This window comes from Lycorma delicatula, chromosome 3, assembly GCF_047948215.1.
Source record: "Lycorma delicatula isolate Av1 chromosome 3, ASM4794821v1, whole genome shotgun sequence".
Classification (NCBI taxonomy): Eukaryota; Metazoa; Arthropoda; class Insecta; order Hemiptera; family Fulgoridae; genus Lycorma; species Lycorma delicatula.
The window spans coordinates 18167577-18187573 of NC_134457.1; the positions used below are offsets into that span (position 1 = coordinate 18167577).

Sequence of the window (19997 nt, forward strand, 5' to 3'; positions counted from 1 at the left end):
CTTGTTTAATGCATATAATGATAATAAATATAAACCAGCTTATAAATCTGGTAACAATACAATAAAGCATTAGAAATAATGTAATAAAACAGTAAAAAATAAATTCAGTTCTTCTAGTATTTATAAAATAAAATGCAATAATTGCAAAAATATATGGATCCTTAAAAGGATTTCATGAGCATTTCAGATCATTTAAATATAAATAATAGGTTTCTCAAATGTAGCAGACCATTTATTAACAAACATAATATAATTAACTACTTTGGAAAATAATTTAGAAATATTGAAAAAGTGAACAATAAAAAAATAGAAATTTTGGAAAAATGTTTTATATATATATATTAACTGATTTTTATGCAATATATTGTATTTTAGTCCCTCTATGAATCATGAGAACTTGCCGTTGGTGAGGGAGATTGAATGCTCAGTGATACAGAGTAGCTGGACCGAAGGTGCAACCATATCAGAGAGGTTATCTGTCAAGAGCCAGACTAAGGAATGATTCCTTTAAGAATGTAATTCTTCTCACAGTACAAGGTGAGAAGATTGTTTGATGCAGCTTGGAGAGCTGCATCAAACCAGTCAAATGACCGAAGACAAAAAAAAACTTTATTTTAATGTGTAAATGTAAAAAACGAATAATTTAAAAAACATTACTGAAGATGGGCTTATGCCTAAAATTTCTATAATGAGCAAAAAAAAGTAAAGGTACGAATGTTCTTTAATTCTGTTCTTTGTGGAGTGGCTGAAAAAATATTATATTATATGATAAGCTAAAATTATTAATATTAATACCGTTACAATTATCATTTTTCATCTTACTCATACATCACTTACTGCCACTTAATTTATTTCATCCACCCACATCATTAAAGTTTACATGTAAATTCATAAAATAAGGACTACACACACTATTAAAAATCACCTCTTATTTACTGTAACAGAAATAATTTATACATATGATAAAGTTTTTTCATACCTTTTGTGCACCATACTTATTTATACGACCAAAAATGAATACAAATTTAATATTTAATACTGCTGGAGTATATAATCATAAGAGAGGAGGAGACTAAAATGTAATGATTGCCGATGGATGTAAAAAACCTATTACTTAAAAAATACCTTCCTGCTTGATGACTAAATCAAAAAATAAAATACTTACTTGACATGACTGATGCAACTGTTTTAATATTTTTGCTAATTTATTAAAATCTGATCTATCATAGTATAATTTTCCCAATTTTGTATTCGTTTTAAACCATAATCTATCATTTTTTGCATCTTTCAAGGCATCTAATGTCGTTTCATAGAAGTCCTGGAGAAGTTCCATCTAATACAAAAGAAATAAAAACATATTAATAACTATTGACCAAACATAATCTATTAATAATTAATAGATTATAAATGTCAAATTAATCTATTAATCAAATATAATACACACTATCATAAATCCCTTATCTTTTTCCCTTTTCCCAAACAACAAGAAAGAGGTCGATTACACTGTAAGTGTCAAGCGAATCATTCAAGGTTAACCTTAGCTCATCAAAAGAAAAAGGACTGTTTAATTCATGTAGCGAATTTTTAAAACAAAACACACATTTTCTACCTGCAACTGATAAACTCAAGATAACATGATGACGTAAGTAAAACTGACAAACATATTGCCATGTTCGCCACATCAACTGGCATCATAACGAGAATGCTGTTGTTTTTCAGTCCAATCAGTTGCGGAGATTGCTGTGATCAACCAATGATGGTGTTGACAGAGTAATTGTTGTTTTTGTTGAGATTGGCGTTACTGTTTTTGGAATAGTTGTTGATGGTGTTACTGTTTTGAATTTTATGTTAGTTTGTTTTTTTATTTATGTCTGTGTTTTAGTTTCATTTATGCTGTTGTATGTTTTGGTTATAGTATAGGGTTCTGATGTTTGTTGTTTTTCTTCTTAGTGTGTTCAGTTATCATTTATGTTTTGGTTGGATTTGTTTTCACTTAGGTGGTCAAATATGAGTACAAATGTATTAAGTTTCTGTATTTTTGTTTACGATTAGTTCTGTTTCTGTGATTTTTGCTTGAGTTATTGTTTTGGCTCTGGATTATTTTGTTGATTGTTTGACTTTAGTTATAATTTTTTGTTCTTATTTTGTTGTTTTATTTCTGATAAAAGTAATTGTTTCACTTCTTCTTTATGTTTAGTTCCATTTCCATTAGTATTGTGTCAATCCTTTAGGGTTAGTTCATGATGCACAATTGGTGTATTGGCTATATTTTGTTAGGGTTTGGTATTGTAGGATCCTTATACTGTAGGCATTTTATACTGATGGGAATGACACACATGGCATTCGTATCGGTGGCATCTTGGCTGCGGCCAGACTCCAATATGTCTTCAGGCTTTGAAGATGACCTCCAGTAAAGCCTCTAAAGGTTAGGTACAGAGGAAGTAGCATGACAATTGGATCTGTCACATGGCGGGTGTCTTCCCTTTGGGATCAAGATGTACCTTCATAATTCGACCATGATTTCGGTTTAGAACACTGAAATACTCAACAGCATACAGCTCTCGCATTCTGGAAAGCACAAAACTATTCTGTCGAAGCAAAATCAATCGAAAATCAAATCAATCTGCCTAATTTCAATCATGGATTGAAATTAAGTAGTCTTAACGCACTAGTAGTCTTTCCCACCTTGGAACAACAAGCTGCCTTGGCTTACCAGGTGTTAGAAGGATATATTCACTTGCACTACAAGTATCAGGTGTGTAAACTTGCCAAGTTGGAGGATCTCACTACCACTCTTGTCGTATTGGTAAAAGAATCATTGTACAGTCTGCTTTTCCAACCACTCATCTGTGTAGCTGACTCTGAGACAAATCACTATTATCAACAGAGATAACGACCAGTCTCTTATCACTTCCAAAAACATTTTTGAAAACATATGAGGTAAGACATGCAAGTAGGGATGCTGAACACAACGAGAGATCGATGAACTAAAATTAACATGAAGATTGCATAAACATGCACAATCCATCCTTCAATAAGCAGAGATCTAAGTTCTGCCTCAAACAACCAACAATAGTGCCTTGGGAAGAACATGACGTTGAGCTCCATGAATCACCAATTATTAGGCATGGAAAAGGAATCTGTGAAAACAGATCGAAAAATCATCCACACTGACATCAGAATTAGGGGGAAACATACAAGTTGGGAAATATTTATTTTAAATGGCACCAATATTTTTACTGAGAAGGCAGGGATGGTTGTATCCAGTGGAATCCACATGGCCAAACGTATTGATGAAAAGACACTTCATCCTGGGGACAGAGGCAAGTTTCCTGCAGACACAGTAATCAAGGATTTGCTTCCTTGAGAATTTTGATATTCTCAGACTGAATACAGAGAGCACAAACATTCCATTGGATAATATTTGTTTTCATAAAAAATACTTTTTCTTGTTATAAACCCCTGCGTGCAGATTATTAAAAAAATACAATCTTGTTTTTCTTTTTTGATTTTAAAACTTTTAGGAAGTGCTTTACTTCTTTGGGCACTTCATTTGCTACCATATCCTCATAGAGACCTCGAGATGGTGGAGGGGTCTTGGAAGCCTGGGAGGACAGAGATGCCTCCTCCAGGCATTGATGTTTTTATAGATTTATAGATCCCTTAACAGGGATCTTAGTAGTTTGCTGCATAATTGGTACAGCAGGAACTTTATGTGATGGAGTACCAACCGAACTGGTTTTTGATAAACTACTATCGGTCTTTCTTGCAGAAGTCACCTTCTTGCCAATACTCACTACAGCAATAGCATATGTTATGGACTTGTGCTGACAAAGCTTCTACCAATTTGGTCAGATTTTACATGATGTGCACTCTTCCTCTTTTTGTTTTCTCAGATGTTTATGACGGCCAGTACAAAACTAATACCAGTCTGTATGGAATTCCTCATGCTGAGGGATTTTCTGTACTCCCAACGTGTCCCCGGAAAGGACACTTTCTGCTCAGCACAGATCTTCAATACAGCTTTTTCTTACTTATAAGAGGGGCATTCTTAAGACCTTGTCGAGTGTGAACTTTTACAGTTTACACATTTTTCTTCTTCAGCACATGTGCCATCATGTCCTCTATGGCTGCAATGTGCACAAATCTGTTCCTTTTTGCAATCCATTTTGGTAACATTGGACGACATCACTGACATTGGAAGCAGCAGCTAGGGTTTGGTATATATGGTCGCAAACTAACAGAAAAGTAACCAAATTTGATTTGGTCAAGAACGGTCAGACTGGAAAAGGTCAGAACTAGCGATGATGTTGGTACATCAACACCATTCTCTCTTCTCGTAATCCTCTGTACAGAAGTGATTGCCTGCAGTGATGGCTCTTCTAATATTTCCACTAATTCAATACCAGCCAAATCATAGGAAAAAATCACTCACCTGCTGAAATTTAGTGTATTATGGGGCCCTACTATTAGTTTATCTTTCCCTAAATTCTAAAGGGCTAGAAGTTTTCAACATCGGTCTACACTAGATACTTCAATCAGCAGGTCACCACTCCTAAGATTCTCAATGGATTTTCGAGACCCATAGGCTGTTATCACACATTTATTTATTAGAAAGGGAAAAACCTTTGCAAAGGATTTACATTCATCGTTATATTCAACTACAAGAAACCACACACTGTGTATTGTGTAACAGGTTCAGCTTTGTAGTGGGAAGAAAAGCTGCTGAGGAGAGGGCTGTGGGTATGCCAACCTCCAAAGTCTTAAAGAGTAAGACTCCCCATCGAGGAGTTACATTTTAATGCGAGCTAGATGGAGCACATCATTTGGTCCCGTCTATACCAAAGAGACAGCTCACCGATATCCACTAGATTTATGGGCCTTGAACAAAAATCACCCATAGTAAGATGGACAAATGAATGATGAACTACATCAAACAGTAAAAGCAGTGATCATGCAGATGAATAAGCCAAGCCCCCATAATCCAAATGGGAATGAACCACAGCTCGGTGCAACATGCATACCTGATCAACACCCCAACAATTATTACATGAAACTATTAATATGTCTAGCATTTTTAAACATTTTACCTTAAGCACCTTTAGTGTAGCACTGATGTGCTACCCACATCAGTCACTGGTCAAACCACAATCTTAACAACCTAACCTGGGTGTATGTTTCAACTGATTTCACCATACTGAAACAATTCATGATCATCATCGAGGGTGTTTTCCTCAATCAGAAAACAGTAATGACATTCACTTTCTCTGGGTGAAAAGAAGAATCCAGTTATTTACAATACGATTCTAAACAAGTTGTGAGGCATGTCAAACTTCATGAATAAAAAATAAAGCTGACATTGTAACTTGTATTTAATTGTATGACATTGTATTAGATTTAATATAAGTAATGTGTTTTTACTAGTATTAAGTAGATGTGTATTACTGTTAAGATGTTGAAGTTCGCACATGCGATCTGTAATGTAAGAAACTTTGTTGGAAGGGGAAGGTAATTATTTTTTTTCTCCGGCCGGCTAGTAAGTGTGTGGGAAGGGCACACTCTCGCTCTGGATATGTAAGAAGCAGTATCAAGAAATTAAGATCGGCGACCGTGTATGCTGCGAGTGGCGGAAAACGAATAACAAGGTGAAGAGTCGAATGCGTGTGAAGATGACTTTCTCTTTATAATGTAGTGAGTGTCCGTCCAGCCGGCATCAAAGGATGAATCCTAATATAAAATGCATTAATTTTAAGATAAATTATGTTAATAAAATTTCTTTGTTCAAATATTAAAATTTCTCAGCATTGTATTACATTTCATTTAAAAATCAAACAATTTCAGCATTTTAGTCATAATTTTATAAAACCATTTAAAATTTTCATTTTTTTTTGTGTCATTCTTGGCACATCATCGGTGCAGGGTGAAGCGTGGTTGGCCAAGAACGGTGCAGTTGTTGTATTTTAGAGCAGTCTCTCGCCAGTAGCTAGATCTAAATGCTATGTAAATTGTTACATCATTTAATAATAATGAACACATAACAGGTTTCTACATGCACTTTACTATAGTATTTATGGCCATGGCAAACAAGATTAACACTTAGGACACTTCCCCCTGTGGAATTCTAATTTCTAGAGTGTAAACTGTCAGAAACTACTGGGGAAACCCCCTGATAAATGCAAGAAGATTCCCTTGAATACCCGATTCCTGCAGTAAATTTAGTTTTCCTCTCTTCCAAGACATGTTGTGTGCCTTTGCATATTAAAAAATATAGAAACAGACATTGGCAAAGTACGAAGATGTTTTGAATAACAATTTCCACCATAAAAACACGATCGATAGAAAATCTACCTTGGCAGAAATTGCATTGCTCAGGGGCAATTAGGGTGTTTCTCTCAAGATACCATACTAGACAACGGTTTACCATTTATCCATCAACTTGCACAGGGTACTTACTCCTCAAGGAAAAAGGATGATAACTTGAAGGGTATGATTTATCCTTACCATGTTTCAGTATGGCAATCGCCCATGATTCTGACCAAGAAACTGAAAAACCTAGTCAGATGATATTTTATTACAAATGGACAAAACATATCGTAATGCAGTATGATAACATAGAGCACCTGAGATAACATAACATAGTGAGCCTGATATATCATTTCTGGGTAAAGTGTCCTGGAGAATATTCAAGGCATACCTTAGTTCATAAAAAGAGAAGAGAATGTTTAATTAATTTTGAGAATCTCCAATAACAAACTGGACACTTAAATCTTCAACTTATATCTCATAAATTCTGTGCAGTATGAAGATACAAGGGAAACTGAAAAATTTTCAAATGTGTTTGCCATATCAATTGGCAAGGTGATGGAGATACCATTGTTTTCCAATCTAATTGGTATCAGATTGTGCTGATGCACACATGACTTGTACTTTTCTCCACATAACCAATGATGGAGTTGTCCAAGAAAGGGTATCAATATAACTTAGCCACGATTTCTGTTTAGCACACCGAAACACGTGACAGTATATAGCTCTTGCATTCCGGAAGGCACAGAGTAATTCTGTCGTAGGCCTTCGATTGAATTATGTAAAACCTTGTGACAATCCCTCAGTGCATTACTGCAGTCTTCATCCCAGTGTGGAACAACAGACAGCCTTGGTTTTCCACATGTGAGGATAAATCCATTTGGCCTATACAGTATCCGGTTTGTAAACATGTCAAGTTATTGGATTAAGCTACCACTCTTGACATATGCTCAAAGGAATTTTTATTTCCATTCCAATTTACTTTCTCAATCAACCATCTGCATGTGTTCAACTCAGACAAATTACTATTATGTGATGAACCTATTGTTCAATAAGCAGAGATCAAAGATCGATCAACTAGAGTACATATTGGTGTGTTTGTCATTGCTTGCTTGCTTGGCAGAATAAGTGTGGTACCACATACCACTCGCCATATATCACTAAAATGGACTGACGCACCCCGTCAACTACTAAAACATATACGACTATCAATAATTAAATTTTTCTAAGCTGCCATGCCTAGGCCGCTGAATGCCAGCAAGTACCTGTCCACCATTAAATTGCTTGTAGCCTTAATCTGGCTGAGCCAGCCATATCTCTCACTTAGCTTTCTACAGCAGCACAGTAAGAATCTTTTTCCTTAGGTAAACTACTGATGTCGGTTGAACAAAGCAACCGCATCAAGGAACTCCCACACGGTCCAACAATGTAGCTCTCGCCACTTCTGAGTGGCCAATTTTCCCCTTGGCCCCTAAGTTCCAGCAGGTTGGCCTGAAATCTGCCCCCCCTCCCCCAGAGCTGGGCAGTCAAACATCATATGTTCGTTTGACTGGACTTCCCTGCAGACGCACAGCTCATCAGCTGCCAGGTGGAACCAAAACAAATATTGGTTTAAATGTACATGGCTGGAGAACACTCAGCTCCCATTGCCCTTAAAAACAAAGGAGAGGCGTACCATCCCCCCATAGTTCAACCATCCCCTCATAGTTCCCCCTTGCATAGTTTTGTATAAAACTATGCAAGGACCTTCCCTTAGTCGGAGCGTGCCATTCTTGCTGCCATACTTCCATCGCGAGGCTGTAAAGTCTCCTCCGCAGGCAGGAGATGGACAACTTCTCAAAATTTAGAACCAGTACATTGAGATCACCATTCTGCTTCGGTTCAGGCCCAGCTCAAAACCACATACCAAATACCTCAGCCTCCCTGCCTCTTCACAATTTCCACATAGCCGCCCGAACTTTCACCACTAAATTGACTGGGAGAGCCTTTCCTGATACAGTGGTAACCTGATAGATGACTGTTTTAAAAACACTGGTGCATACAATTAAGGCTCTGTGCTGGGCTCTCCTTAAATTTTGAATAAGTGCTCAAATTCTTTCCAATCTATGCGCCCAAACAGACACCGCGTTAAGAGGTCATACTTTCGAAGACACCTCGGTATACCATGTACAAATGACTGCTTGACAGCCCATAATCCTTTCGAGCAATCCTACTAAGCTTGTGCATCACAGAGACGGCATCAGCCGCTACTTGCCTAATGCGGTTGTTAAATAGCAATTTTCATCAAACAAAACACATAGGTAATTATGAACTCGAACTTGGCTGATTACACAGCCTTTATACTTAATATGGGGATTACAACTGTATGATAATTTTTCTGCACCCTTGAGAAGCATAGACTTCATCTTCGGCACAGAGATCTTTAAATTTTGAATGTCCATCCAGCCCTCTGCGGTTGACAAAGCCACCTGCGCTCGGTCTTCCAACTGCGGTTGTGAGTTACCACCAACTAACAGGAGACAGTCATCGGCAGAAGCCTGGACCGTGACCCCTTCCAGGAATGTCAGTCCCAAAAATCTGTCAAATCCAAACAGCAAGGGACAGAGAACAAAGCCCTGCGGGCTTCCCCTGGAGACGGACTTATCCACAACTAGGTACGCATACTTAAACAGAACCGTGCGATCAGACAAGTAGTCACGTACTATGGCTTGCAAGGCTACAGGAACATTGTGGCGTTCTAGTTCTAACTCTTAGAGGACAGAACTCCAACATAAGGAAGGAAATGCTGCCTCTATGTCAATAAAAATTACCAAAGCATATTTATAGTCGGCGCTTTAAGAGCATCTAAGATGCAATCCTCGGTGCCAACCCCTTTCATGAAACCATACTGACCTTGATCAACTTGAGTACGTCAAGAACATGATGTTTACCTCCATGAATAGTGATGAGCATTGAAATCACAAATTATTTGTTTAGGCAAAGGAATCTGTGATAGCAGATTGGTTAGAGCGTCCTCAATGTTATCAAAATTTAGGAAAAGGTACAAGTTGGATATTCATTTGAAATTGTGCCAATGCCTTCACTGAGACTACAGCAATTCTTTGTAGCCAGCAATATTAAAAATGCTATTATGACTTCCTTCAGGAAAATATCCACACCTTCAATCAGCAGGATGCTAAGTTTTTAAACACATTGTTTTTTTAACCAGTTTTTAACAGATTTCAGACACCCACAAATTGTTACAATGCACTTCTTTATCAAGAAGGGAGAAACCTTAGCAAAGAATTTTCCTTCCTCATTGTATTTCACCATAAGAATCTTTTAACAAGAAAATTTAATGCTCTCTGTTCATTTCTTGTTTCTTTAACAATGGATACATCTTCAGTCAAAGTATTTTCAAATTCCCAGGTACGTTGATTTTTTTCAAGTGCACCACAACTACTGAAGAATTATTAAATGGAACAGAAATTTTGTTCAAACAAGGACTGGTGATTTAAAAGGCCACTCCAGCAGAGTGAGTGCGTAATAGAGCTACAGCTACATAACAACTAGGTTCATCCTGATGCTTGTTCACTACACAGATCCATCCACCCATCGGCATGAAAATTCCCACCTTGGGTTACAGCTGCAGTTTGTACAGTGTTGCAACACCACCAGGAGTAAGTGTAAGATGTTGTATTGCTTGTAATGGTATCCAGGAGTAAGTGTAAGATGTTGTATTGCTTGTAAGGGTATGTTATAAATTGCACAGTGTTTTTGGTATAGTGTATGTGTATGGTGTAAAACATTCAGCAGCTCAGTGGGAAGTAGGAAGAAAATCTGCGTAGACTACGGCTGTGGGGGAGCCAATTCCCAAAATCTTAAAAAACACGACTTCCCATCAAGGGACAATGCAAATAAAATTATTCAGTTTTGCCTGACTGAAAATATCTTCACTTTAAGAAAGTAAATTTTATCAGGCACGTACATAGAAAAAAATTTAAATATTGTGATCTACTCATAATAAAATTAGACCAGAATATTAACTATCTTTTCTCAAAAAAAAAAAAAAAGTATAACAAAATTATGAAGGTTAGCATCAATCAAAAACAATTGTAAAAAAATGAAGGCAAACAAATACTTACATTTTTTGATGTAGATATATAATCTAAAATTGAATTAATCGACTTTTCACTATGATTTCTAGTAACTGCACTTTTAATATACGTTAATAATTGTTTGTATCTAACCATCATTTCCTGGTAATTATTCTGAAATCAAAAAAGAATCTAAATTAAATTCTGAATTAATCAAATCAATAAAAACAACTATCTTTAAAAATAAATGCTCAAGCTGTTTAATTCTTTAACTACTACATTGTAACAGCTGCAGGTATTTACATTAACTCAAACTTTCTGAATTTTTTTAATGTAATAAATTCATTAAACCAGTATCTTCTTCAACTAATAGCAAAAATTAACGTAAATAAATAGCCACTATTAAAATGGTAAGTACTTTTTGTAAAAAATACACTCTTTGGATTCTGTAAACAGGATATTAAAAAAAATGTTTTACAATGGCCATGAAAAATTAAAAACAATTTTATTTTTAAATTCTGTTAATTTTTTCCACTTTTTTTAGTAGTCTTTCAAGGCAACTACACTAAACTGAAGTTGTCATTTGAAAACCAGAAACCAATGCATTAGGGAAGATAACTAAAAAAGATGTAATGCAGTACTGAAAACGCTGATTATAGAAATTAAGTAAGAAAATCTATGAAAGTTTCAAGGTATTTCAATGGACAGGAAAAGTAAGTAAAGTAGGAAAATTACTAGTGTATAAAAGTATACTAGGTAAACAGAAAAGAAAAACCTGCAAAAAAGATGTTACTCAGCATCCCTTAGTCCTAATGAGAAGGAAAACATAAATTTATTTTAAATTAAAAGAAGCTTAAACACTTAAGAGATTGATTGGTAATACAATGAAAGCAATAAATAAGTATATTTTATATCCAAATGTGTAAACAAAAATCATAATCAATGAAATTTTAAACAATAAAGGAACAGAATCGACCCTATTAATGGTACATATCACAATCTATAAAATATAACAATAATTATCTGAACCCGATGAGTTCACATTCAATCAACACAACATTCTTTTTCTACACATTTCAATTCATGTTATATCACATTTTCTAGGTCATTGGGGTAGGTTCAATTATTACAACATAAAGCTGAATTGAATCTTGACAAGATTCACATACACCAAAATCTTATTTAGTAGATAAAAATGTATCAAACATTCATGTTGAATACAAGAGACTAACTTAAAGATTTACACATCAAAATTAATCTGGTTTTTTAAAAATAGGAGCAAAACAATGTTCAAAATTATACTTATCTACCTTTTTTAATTTTCCCAAGATCTATGAGAAAATCTTATAGATAAGATCAGTGAAATGTTCAATTTTAAAATGTAATGTTGAAAAATCAATACAGCTTAATGAAAAGTAGGTCAACAATATTAGCTGCCACACATTTAATAAACAGATGGACTACAAAATAAGGAATTCATACTAATAGCTTTTATTAGATTTAGAAAACCAAAATTTGTATGTGTAAACAAATAAATATTACTAGTGAAGTTAGGGAATCATGGGATAGGAGATAAGTATTCAATAACAAAATCATATTTGATTGATAGAAAACAGTATCATCCCCCCAATCAAAACTTTAGATAAAAATTTTACCTTATACGTTGTTGAAATTGAAGTCTGCAACTTTAATAACTCCAACTTAAACCTGATTTTCAAACCCAGACTTCAATAAGTGTGAAACTTAAACCTTTTGACCCTAAATCATACATTATTTTGGTTACTAAGTAAAATTAATGCTAGAAAACCGCTCTAAATAAAATATTAATGTTTTAATGACATTCGATACAACACCATTATATTGGTAATAATGATAATGATTTATATTAAAGTAGTGTTTGACTTTTATAATTTTGGCTTGTTCTTTCTACTTTTTGTATTAATTTTTTACAAGCTCAACATTCAGTGATAATCTTTATTAAAACTGGATATTAATAACATGCTTGCTGTGAGCTATATAAGTAGACAGATAAATGATAAAAAGTTTATTATTGACAAAGAAATGGTTCTCTACATTGCTGATAACTCACTAGAATATGAAGAAAATAATAAAAACTTATAAAGGCTAATCTAATAAATCTTGTTTTTGTTCATCTTCTTATAATTCTGGATAAATCAAAGCCTGTAACCTCTAAGCATTTTTACAGCCGTCTCTTCAAAGGTCTTCTTTGCTCAAACGCTTCTTCTTCCTTGTGGTATGTACTAATGATTTGCATCGGTAGATTTTCATCAGTCATCAGATTCTTATCAGATCTATACCAGAAGACCATAGTTTTATTTATAAAAATTTCAAAACAATACTTTTTACAGATTATTATATACTTTTTACTTTTACAGATTATCCATTACATCCAGTAATCTTTGTATTGAATTTTCTAAGAGTTGTATGATAATCTGATCACCTGCAAAAAGTAGTGCTTTTAAAACTATTAGTCATGGACATACACCATAACAAATCATCAAATCATTTCTGCTCATTGTCTTACTGTTATAAACGTAGATGTTAAATAAAAAGCACAGGTAATAGGATAACTCTACAATAAAATCAATCAGTTCAGTCATTTTTTACACCACCATTTATTATTACTTTTTTTGTTTTTTAATACACACATTCTATTACTCTAACTAAATGTTATGAGTAACACCTATTTCTCATTATTTCCCACTACTTCTAAGTACAAGATTGAAAGTTTTTTCATAATCAAGAAATGCAATATGTGTCAACATTTAAATTCTCTTCTCTTTACACTCAGTTAAAAATCATAATTTAGTTGCAATTCATCACTTACAAACAACAGGTGATTAATTTAGTAGATTTGAATAAAAATAAGATCAATGACCATTACAATAAATGTACTGCATTAAAATTTCTAAAGAACAGATTTCAAACATCTATATGCAAGTTACAACTGACCTTTGTGTTTATTTAGGGAATCTACCGTTCCAACTTTTAACATTGATTAAGCATAATTATTTTACAAAAGTTACAGGAATCATTTCATAATTGCTTGTGTATAACACACAAGAAAATAATACAGTGTGACAGCATATAAAACATTACCAAGCAATTCAGTAAATTGAGAATTCTCTCCTATAGTGTTCATCTAAAAATTTTTTTTTACAACAGTCATAAAAAAAGTAACTTCAATTTATACTACAATTTATATCATTGTATTCTGATTGTTATTTACACTGTGATAAGAAAATTATGTACAACTAGAGAAATTTAAAATTGTCTGAAATTCACTGGCTGTTATTTCTAATAAAAAATTAAATCTAGCTCACTGATCATTAAATCACATGCAATTTTTGTTAATTACTTATTTATTTTTTTGTGACACAGAGAGAGAGAGGAGGGGGTGTTCCAAAAGTTGTAAGCAAAAATTTGGGGATTGATTCAAGATTACAAAATACATAAAAAATTCATAGTATCATACATCTGACCTCTGCAACTGAGACGAACAATCAATTCTTTTCATTTGGAAGATTCTGGGTTCACACCTCAGTTGGGATTTTCAGAACTAGAAAATTAATTTCTGATCCAAAAAAAAGCAACTACAGAACTGTATTTAGACATCATGCTGATGTCTAAATACAGTTCCTGTGTAGCTCCTACACAAATAAATAATTTAAATAAAGAGAATATTAACCTGTATTCACTAAGCTACTTTCACTTAAGTCTGAGGCATTACTATTCCAGTTCAAATGATTTTTTTTTATTATTTAAATCCTAACTTTAAGGGCTTTTAGAAATAAGATTCCAAAGCTAGACAAATAGCTTAATTCTAATAAGAACCTGTCATAAGTTATATACTAAAATTTTGAGTCAGACACAATAAACTTCTCCACAACATGCTTCTCATCAATGAAATCTTATGAAAAACTTGGGTTTCAATTTATTCAAATCAACAATTTTCTATTGCTAACGGCTTCATAGAAATTTTATCACTCAATCTCTCTGTATTTTGCATCCTTCTTGAGAAAAATCTACAGCATATTAAGCTTAGGTGAATTTTAACAAAGATTTTACACATAATGATAAAAATGACACATTTTAAGCAATACAAAAAATAAATGTTTCTCAATTCTAACCATAAGTTTCTCCTAAGTTATAAAAATAATAAGTAAAACTATAATAAGTATGTAATCCTATTAAATAATTTGTACTAATTTACAATACATTAAATATTTACCAGCTTAAAATTAATTTTAATCATCTGTTTTAAAGCTTTAAAACCCCATTCTCCTTTTTCACCTCCTTCAAGCTCCAAAACCTTTTGAAAAGATGCAAGAGCAGCTTTCGGATCATCTTCCTTAAGAGCTTTTGAATTATAATATTGATTTTCTAAATCAACATCTGGTTCAGAATTGCTATCTTCAGAATATTCCTGAAATGAAAACAAAACAATTTAAAAATACTGAAAAATACATATAGTGATACTTAAATTTAGGATTATTAGTTACCAAAAACTATTACTTAATAATTCTGAAAATAGTACTCATAAATTTTTCAGAAATTTTTACAAATTATACCATATAATGAAGTTTTTAAGAATAGGATTTAATTCCATTTCTCTTCGTGTAGAGAATATGTGACCTTCTGAGCAGTTAACTTAAGAAGTTTTCATTGGTGTGTGGAATGTGCATTATCAGTCTTGTCTATGTTATAAAAAATATAACTGATAATGTGCATTATCAGTCTTGTCTATGTTATTCACAAAATAAAACCGGAAATGTCAGAATAGAGAAATTTAAAGAATTTCAAACTAGGATTTATCACTTCAAATTTTCAAAAGTGTATGGTATGATTAACTTAAAGAAAAACTATAGAAAAGGTTAGCAGATTATTGTACAGGTTTGCTGTACACATTATGGCTGCTTTAGTTGAGTAATGGTGATAAGAAAAAGACAGTATGATTGTAAGAGAACAGAAAATGAATTTGATTTTCTTAATATAACTGAATTAAATAATCAAGCAACCTTCTGCGTCAGTGATATAGTTAACCACCTCATTTTAAGAGTACAGAATACACAAAACTTGGCACAGTATCCAAGATCATAAAAATTTTTTCTGTGGAATTATGAAGAGACATGGTATAACTCTTTACCTCAAGCAACTCTTGACAAACTATATAAACACAAAAAAAAAAGTGAGCAAGCTTTCAAGTATCTAGGAAGACACTTGTTAAGCGACAGAAGTGGTAGAAGTAATACTTCTGCCGAGTGAGAGAAGGCAATGATTTTCATAAGGCAGTGAATTAAAAATTTACTAATTTAAACTAAAAATAAACATAATATTACAAAACACTTACTCCTAATCCAAAAATCAGCTTTATATTTGTAAAAAAATATTACTACACCCACATTATACAATAAATTTTCAAATTAAGTGGTGAAGACATTGACTACCTAGAGTTAAGTATACAACAAAGCATTATTAGTATTAGCACTCAGCAAACAAAACAAACTCCACAACCTTTAAAATATAACTCCCTTTATTTAAATCTACTTTTTTCCATAAAAAAAATAACAAAACTGTTGAATAAATTAGGTCAGAAATATAAATGATTTATACAAATGAATAAATTGTATATAAAATGAATAGAAATGCATAATATTTTCTGTTAGGTTCCAATAAAAGCTTTCTTAAAAGTCAAAATATTTATTTATTTATTTATCTTATAGTTGGGTTTTTGACGAGTTTTATGACAATTTTGACACCATATTCAAAGAATTCATGAATAAAGGAAAAAAGTTAAACAAATATGTGTATCCAGCCAGCTAGCTATTGAGAAGATGTTGTGAATTCCTATTAACCAGAAGAGACATATTCATCCGATGTCACAACGTAATCAAACCAGAATATAAAATAATTTTATAATTCTAAATTATATTACTTTACCATGTTAGTGACACAGAGCTTATTTTTTGGGTATTCCAAATAAAAGCAACCAATGACTGCTGTTTGACCATTTAACTGCTGACCCCAAGCACATTTATTTTCAGTGAACGGTGGAGGCAGGCCAAACCCAAATATACTCATTGTATTTTTCATCATAATTAGCTAATACCAATTTTAAACAATGCACATAGTGGCAGTTTAAATTGCCCACCTAAATGTACTACCATCAGTGTTTTATAACATGATGCACTATAATTTGGTTATTTTCTACATCAAAGAAATAAGGAAGGTTTTTATCAGCTATTCACTACTTGTTTACTATGTGTAAACAGTAAAAATACATGTATTTTTTATTGTTTACAGTAAAAAGTAAAAAATACATATCTTCTATTAAATCATATTACAAGAACTGCAGTTATAAATCACAATACTACATTGTTTTTATTAGATTAAAATTCAGAATTAGAAAATAACAAAGCAAACTTTGTTTCTTTCTGACATCTGATAAAAATGCTAATGATTCAGAAAATGAATGCAGATGACCAATTACCACCTGCAAAACAATGAAACAGATTTGAGGGATATAAACCAAGTAATTAGAACCAGCTAAATGAATGATGAATACTTCTGAAATGTATTAAAATTTAAAGGATGCAATTTATCATAATCATTAAAACACTATATACTTTTAAGCTGCCATTTAAAAAAAAAATCAGCTAATGATGCCGTAGTGAACTCAAATAAAAAATCTTTATCTGGAAGCATGAATGTTTGGCACATCAAGATTTTAATTGTATGAAAAGTTTTCTGAATCAAAATATTATATGTGAAGATAAAAATGAAACCTTGATCTGCAAAGCCTGTGTGCAACGAAAACAACATTGTAACTCATTCAAAGGAAGTAATTATTCACAATCAGCTCAAGTTAGAAACATAATCCATGCTGATGGCTGTGGTACTATGGAAGTTGACTTGATAGATGGCTCTCCTTACATGTTTTTATTGAAAGATGGCTATTCGCATTATAGACAAGTGTATCTTTTAAAACAAAAGCATGAAGTTTATGCTAAGTTTGAACTTTTTGTAAAATTGTGTAAAAATCAAATAGGTTTGATAATTAAAATCATAAAAACAGATAAGGGAAAGGGTTTAGTAGTTAATCATAATATGAGAAAATTTCTGACTCTGCAAGGAGTAGATCAGACTACTGTACCTTACAATCCCGAATGGAATGGTCATGCTAAACAAGAAATGTGTACAATCATTGTGGCAGCTAGAATGATGATGACAGCAAAACATTTAAGTAATTTTGGGTAGAAGCAGCAAATACAGCTGTGTATCTGATTAATAGAACTGGGGCAAATACAGTTAAAGGTAAACCACCTTTTGAATCATGGAATAATAAGCAAAGTTTTGATTTAAAAAATAGAACCACCTTTTGGTACATAAGTGTGGGTGCACATATCAAATGAGAAAAGAAAGAAGCTTGATCTAAGAAAGTAGAAAGGGAATCTTTGTAGGTTATGGTGAAAGTACAAAAGAGACTGATAGTTTATTTTCCATATATGAATGCAGTAACATTAGACAGAGGATTATTTTGGTTTCATCTAAACCAAATAATTTCTTGTTTTTTGACTGTAATGTCAGCATGAAGAAAGAAGAACTTATACCTGAAGTTTAACACACTGAAAACATGAATAAAGATGTGATTACAGGTGAAAGTTTAAAAAGAAGTTCCTTGAACATGAACATACATAGTCTGATTGATAGAAGACAGCCTGCAATTAAATATAATGATTACGAGACTGTCTTTGTTAGTGTGACTGACACTGAAGAACCAACACAATATGAAGAAGCTAAACAATCAGTTTTTGCTAAGCAATGGCAGTACACGTGGAGGTTGAGTTGAAGTCAGTACCTGAAAATGATACACGAGATGTTATTGATAAGCCAGAAATAAGTGACATTATTGGCAGCAAATGAGTTTGCAGAATTAAACGAGATAATCAATGCAAAATAATTCAATTTAAATCTAGGTTAATTGACAGAGGGTTCATGCAGGAATGGTCAACATATGATGTTTATTATCCTGTTGCCAAATTAAATGCAGTTAGATTAATGTTAGCTGTTAGTGTAAATTTTGACTGGCCTGCGATGCAAATAGTTGTCTGTAGCGCCTTTTTTCATGGCAAACTGAAAGAAAATGTATTTATGTGTTTACCTGAGAACTGCAATTTACAAAATGATAAAGTGTGCAAACTTAAGAAAATAATTTATAGTTTAAAAAATTTTCCCAAATGCTGGTATGATGAATTGCATGAATTCAAGCTATCTCAAAATTTTGTAAGGTCAAATAATGATTATAGTTTGTATTTCAGATTATCTAATGTTTTAAAAATTTATGTACTAATTAATGCTGATGACTTAATCATCAAGGGCTAATTAAGCAAGAAATTAATGGTTTTAAGAATGAAATGATAAATTTGAAATAAAAGATTTGGGTCAAATTTCATATTATTTAGATATTACTGTAAAACAAAGTTAAAACTTTGAATCAAAATAATTATCTGGAAAATGTACTAATACATTTCAATATATTTGATTTCAATATAATTTGTCATTACAGTCATTTCAATATGTTACTCTCTACTCTATTCCAATAGATAATAACTTTGATTATAATTATTTGCTGACAAAAAAACCAGAAAATAAGTGTAGAAAATTATTAGGTTATATTATGGATGCAAAATAGGCAGAATTACTAATAAAAGTATTGTTAAGTATTAGTAGTCTAATACTAATACAAGTATTAGTACTCTAAAGCAGATACCAATGTTGTGATAGTAATGAATTATTAATATTTCTAAAAAGAGTATTATGTTATGTTAAAGGAACTCCTTATTTAAAATTAGTTTATGGTTAAAAGTTCTACTACTGATATCATCAAAGGATTTGTAGATGCTGAGTGGGGTGGTGACACCATTGACAGAAAGTCCACCAGTGGACATTGTTTTAAAATTTTTAAATGTACTGTGTCTTGGAGTTCAAAGAAACACAGTCTTGTGTTACTATGGCTTCCACTGAGACAGAATATGTAGTCCTCAGTCAATGTGTCAATGGGGCTTGTTGGTTTCAAAATATTTTAACTGAATTACGAGGATGAATCAAATTTAAATGGTAATTTTGCTATTCTACGCAACAAGCAGTTCCAAGCTGGATGGCAGAGTGGGGGTTAATGTTCAGTGTGTTAAGAGTGAGGGAACAAGTTTGGTTAGCTCCCTTGTCATCCTTCTTCATAACTAAACCAGGCCACAGATCACGATATTGACAAAGGATAAATTGGAAAAAATGCATTGGGAAACCCTTGAGCACCCTTCCTACAGTCCAGATTTATCCCCCTGTGACTATTTTTTGTTTGCATCCTTGAAAGAACACTTGGAAGAAAGCAATTCAAAAACAATGAAAATGTTGAGAAGCGTGTATGCAATTGGTTGACTCATACTCAAATTTTCATGAACAAGGAATATTCAAGTTTCCAAATCACGGGTAAAAGTGTGTAGATCATATAGAGAAATTATAAAGGTATGAATTGTTATATTATTAATCAATAAATTTATAAATAAAAAATTACCATTTATATTTGATTCACTCTCATAG

The 19997-nt window shown here is 32.7% G+C and overlaps 1 protein-coding gene across 1 annotated transcript in view; it reads right to left on the reverse strand.

Annotated features, from left to right (window-relative positions):
- alien (COP9 signalosome complex subunit 2 alien) overlaps nt 1–19997 on the reverse strand; it is a 49673-nt gene that overhangs the window by 21497 nt on the left and 8179 nt on the right. Inside the window, exons 2-4 of the mRNA XM_075359489.1 lie at nt 14632–14826; nt 10428–10553; nt 1166–1333 (exon numbers count right to left, since the gene is read on the reverse strand). Of these exons, the coding sequence (XP_075215604.1) occupies nt 1166–1333; nt 10428–10553; nt 14632–14826 (489 nt within the window). The remainder of the gene's footprint in view (nt 1–1165; nt 1334–10427; nt 10554–14631; nt 14827–19997) is intronic.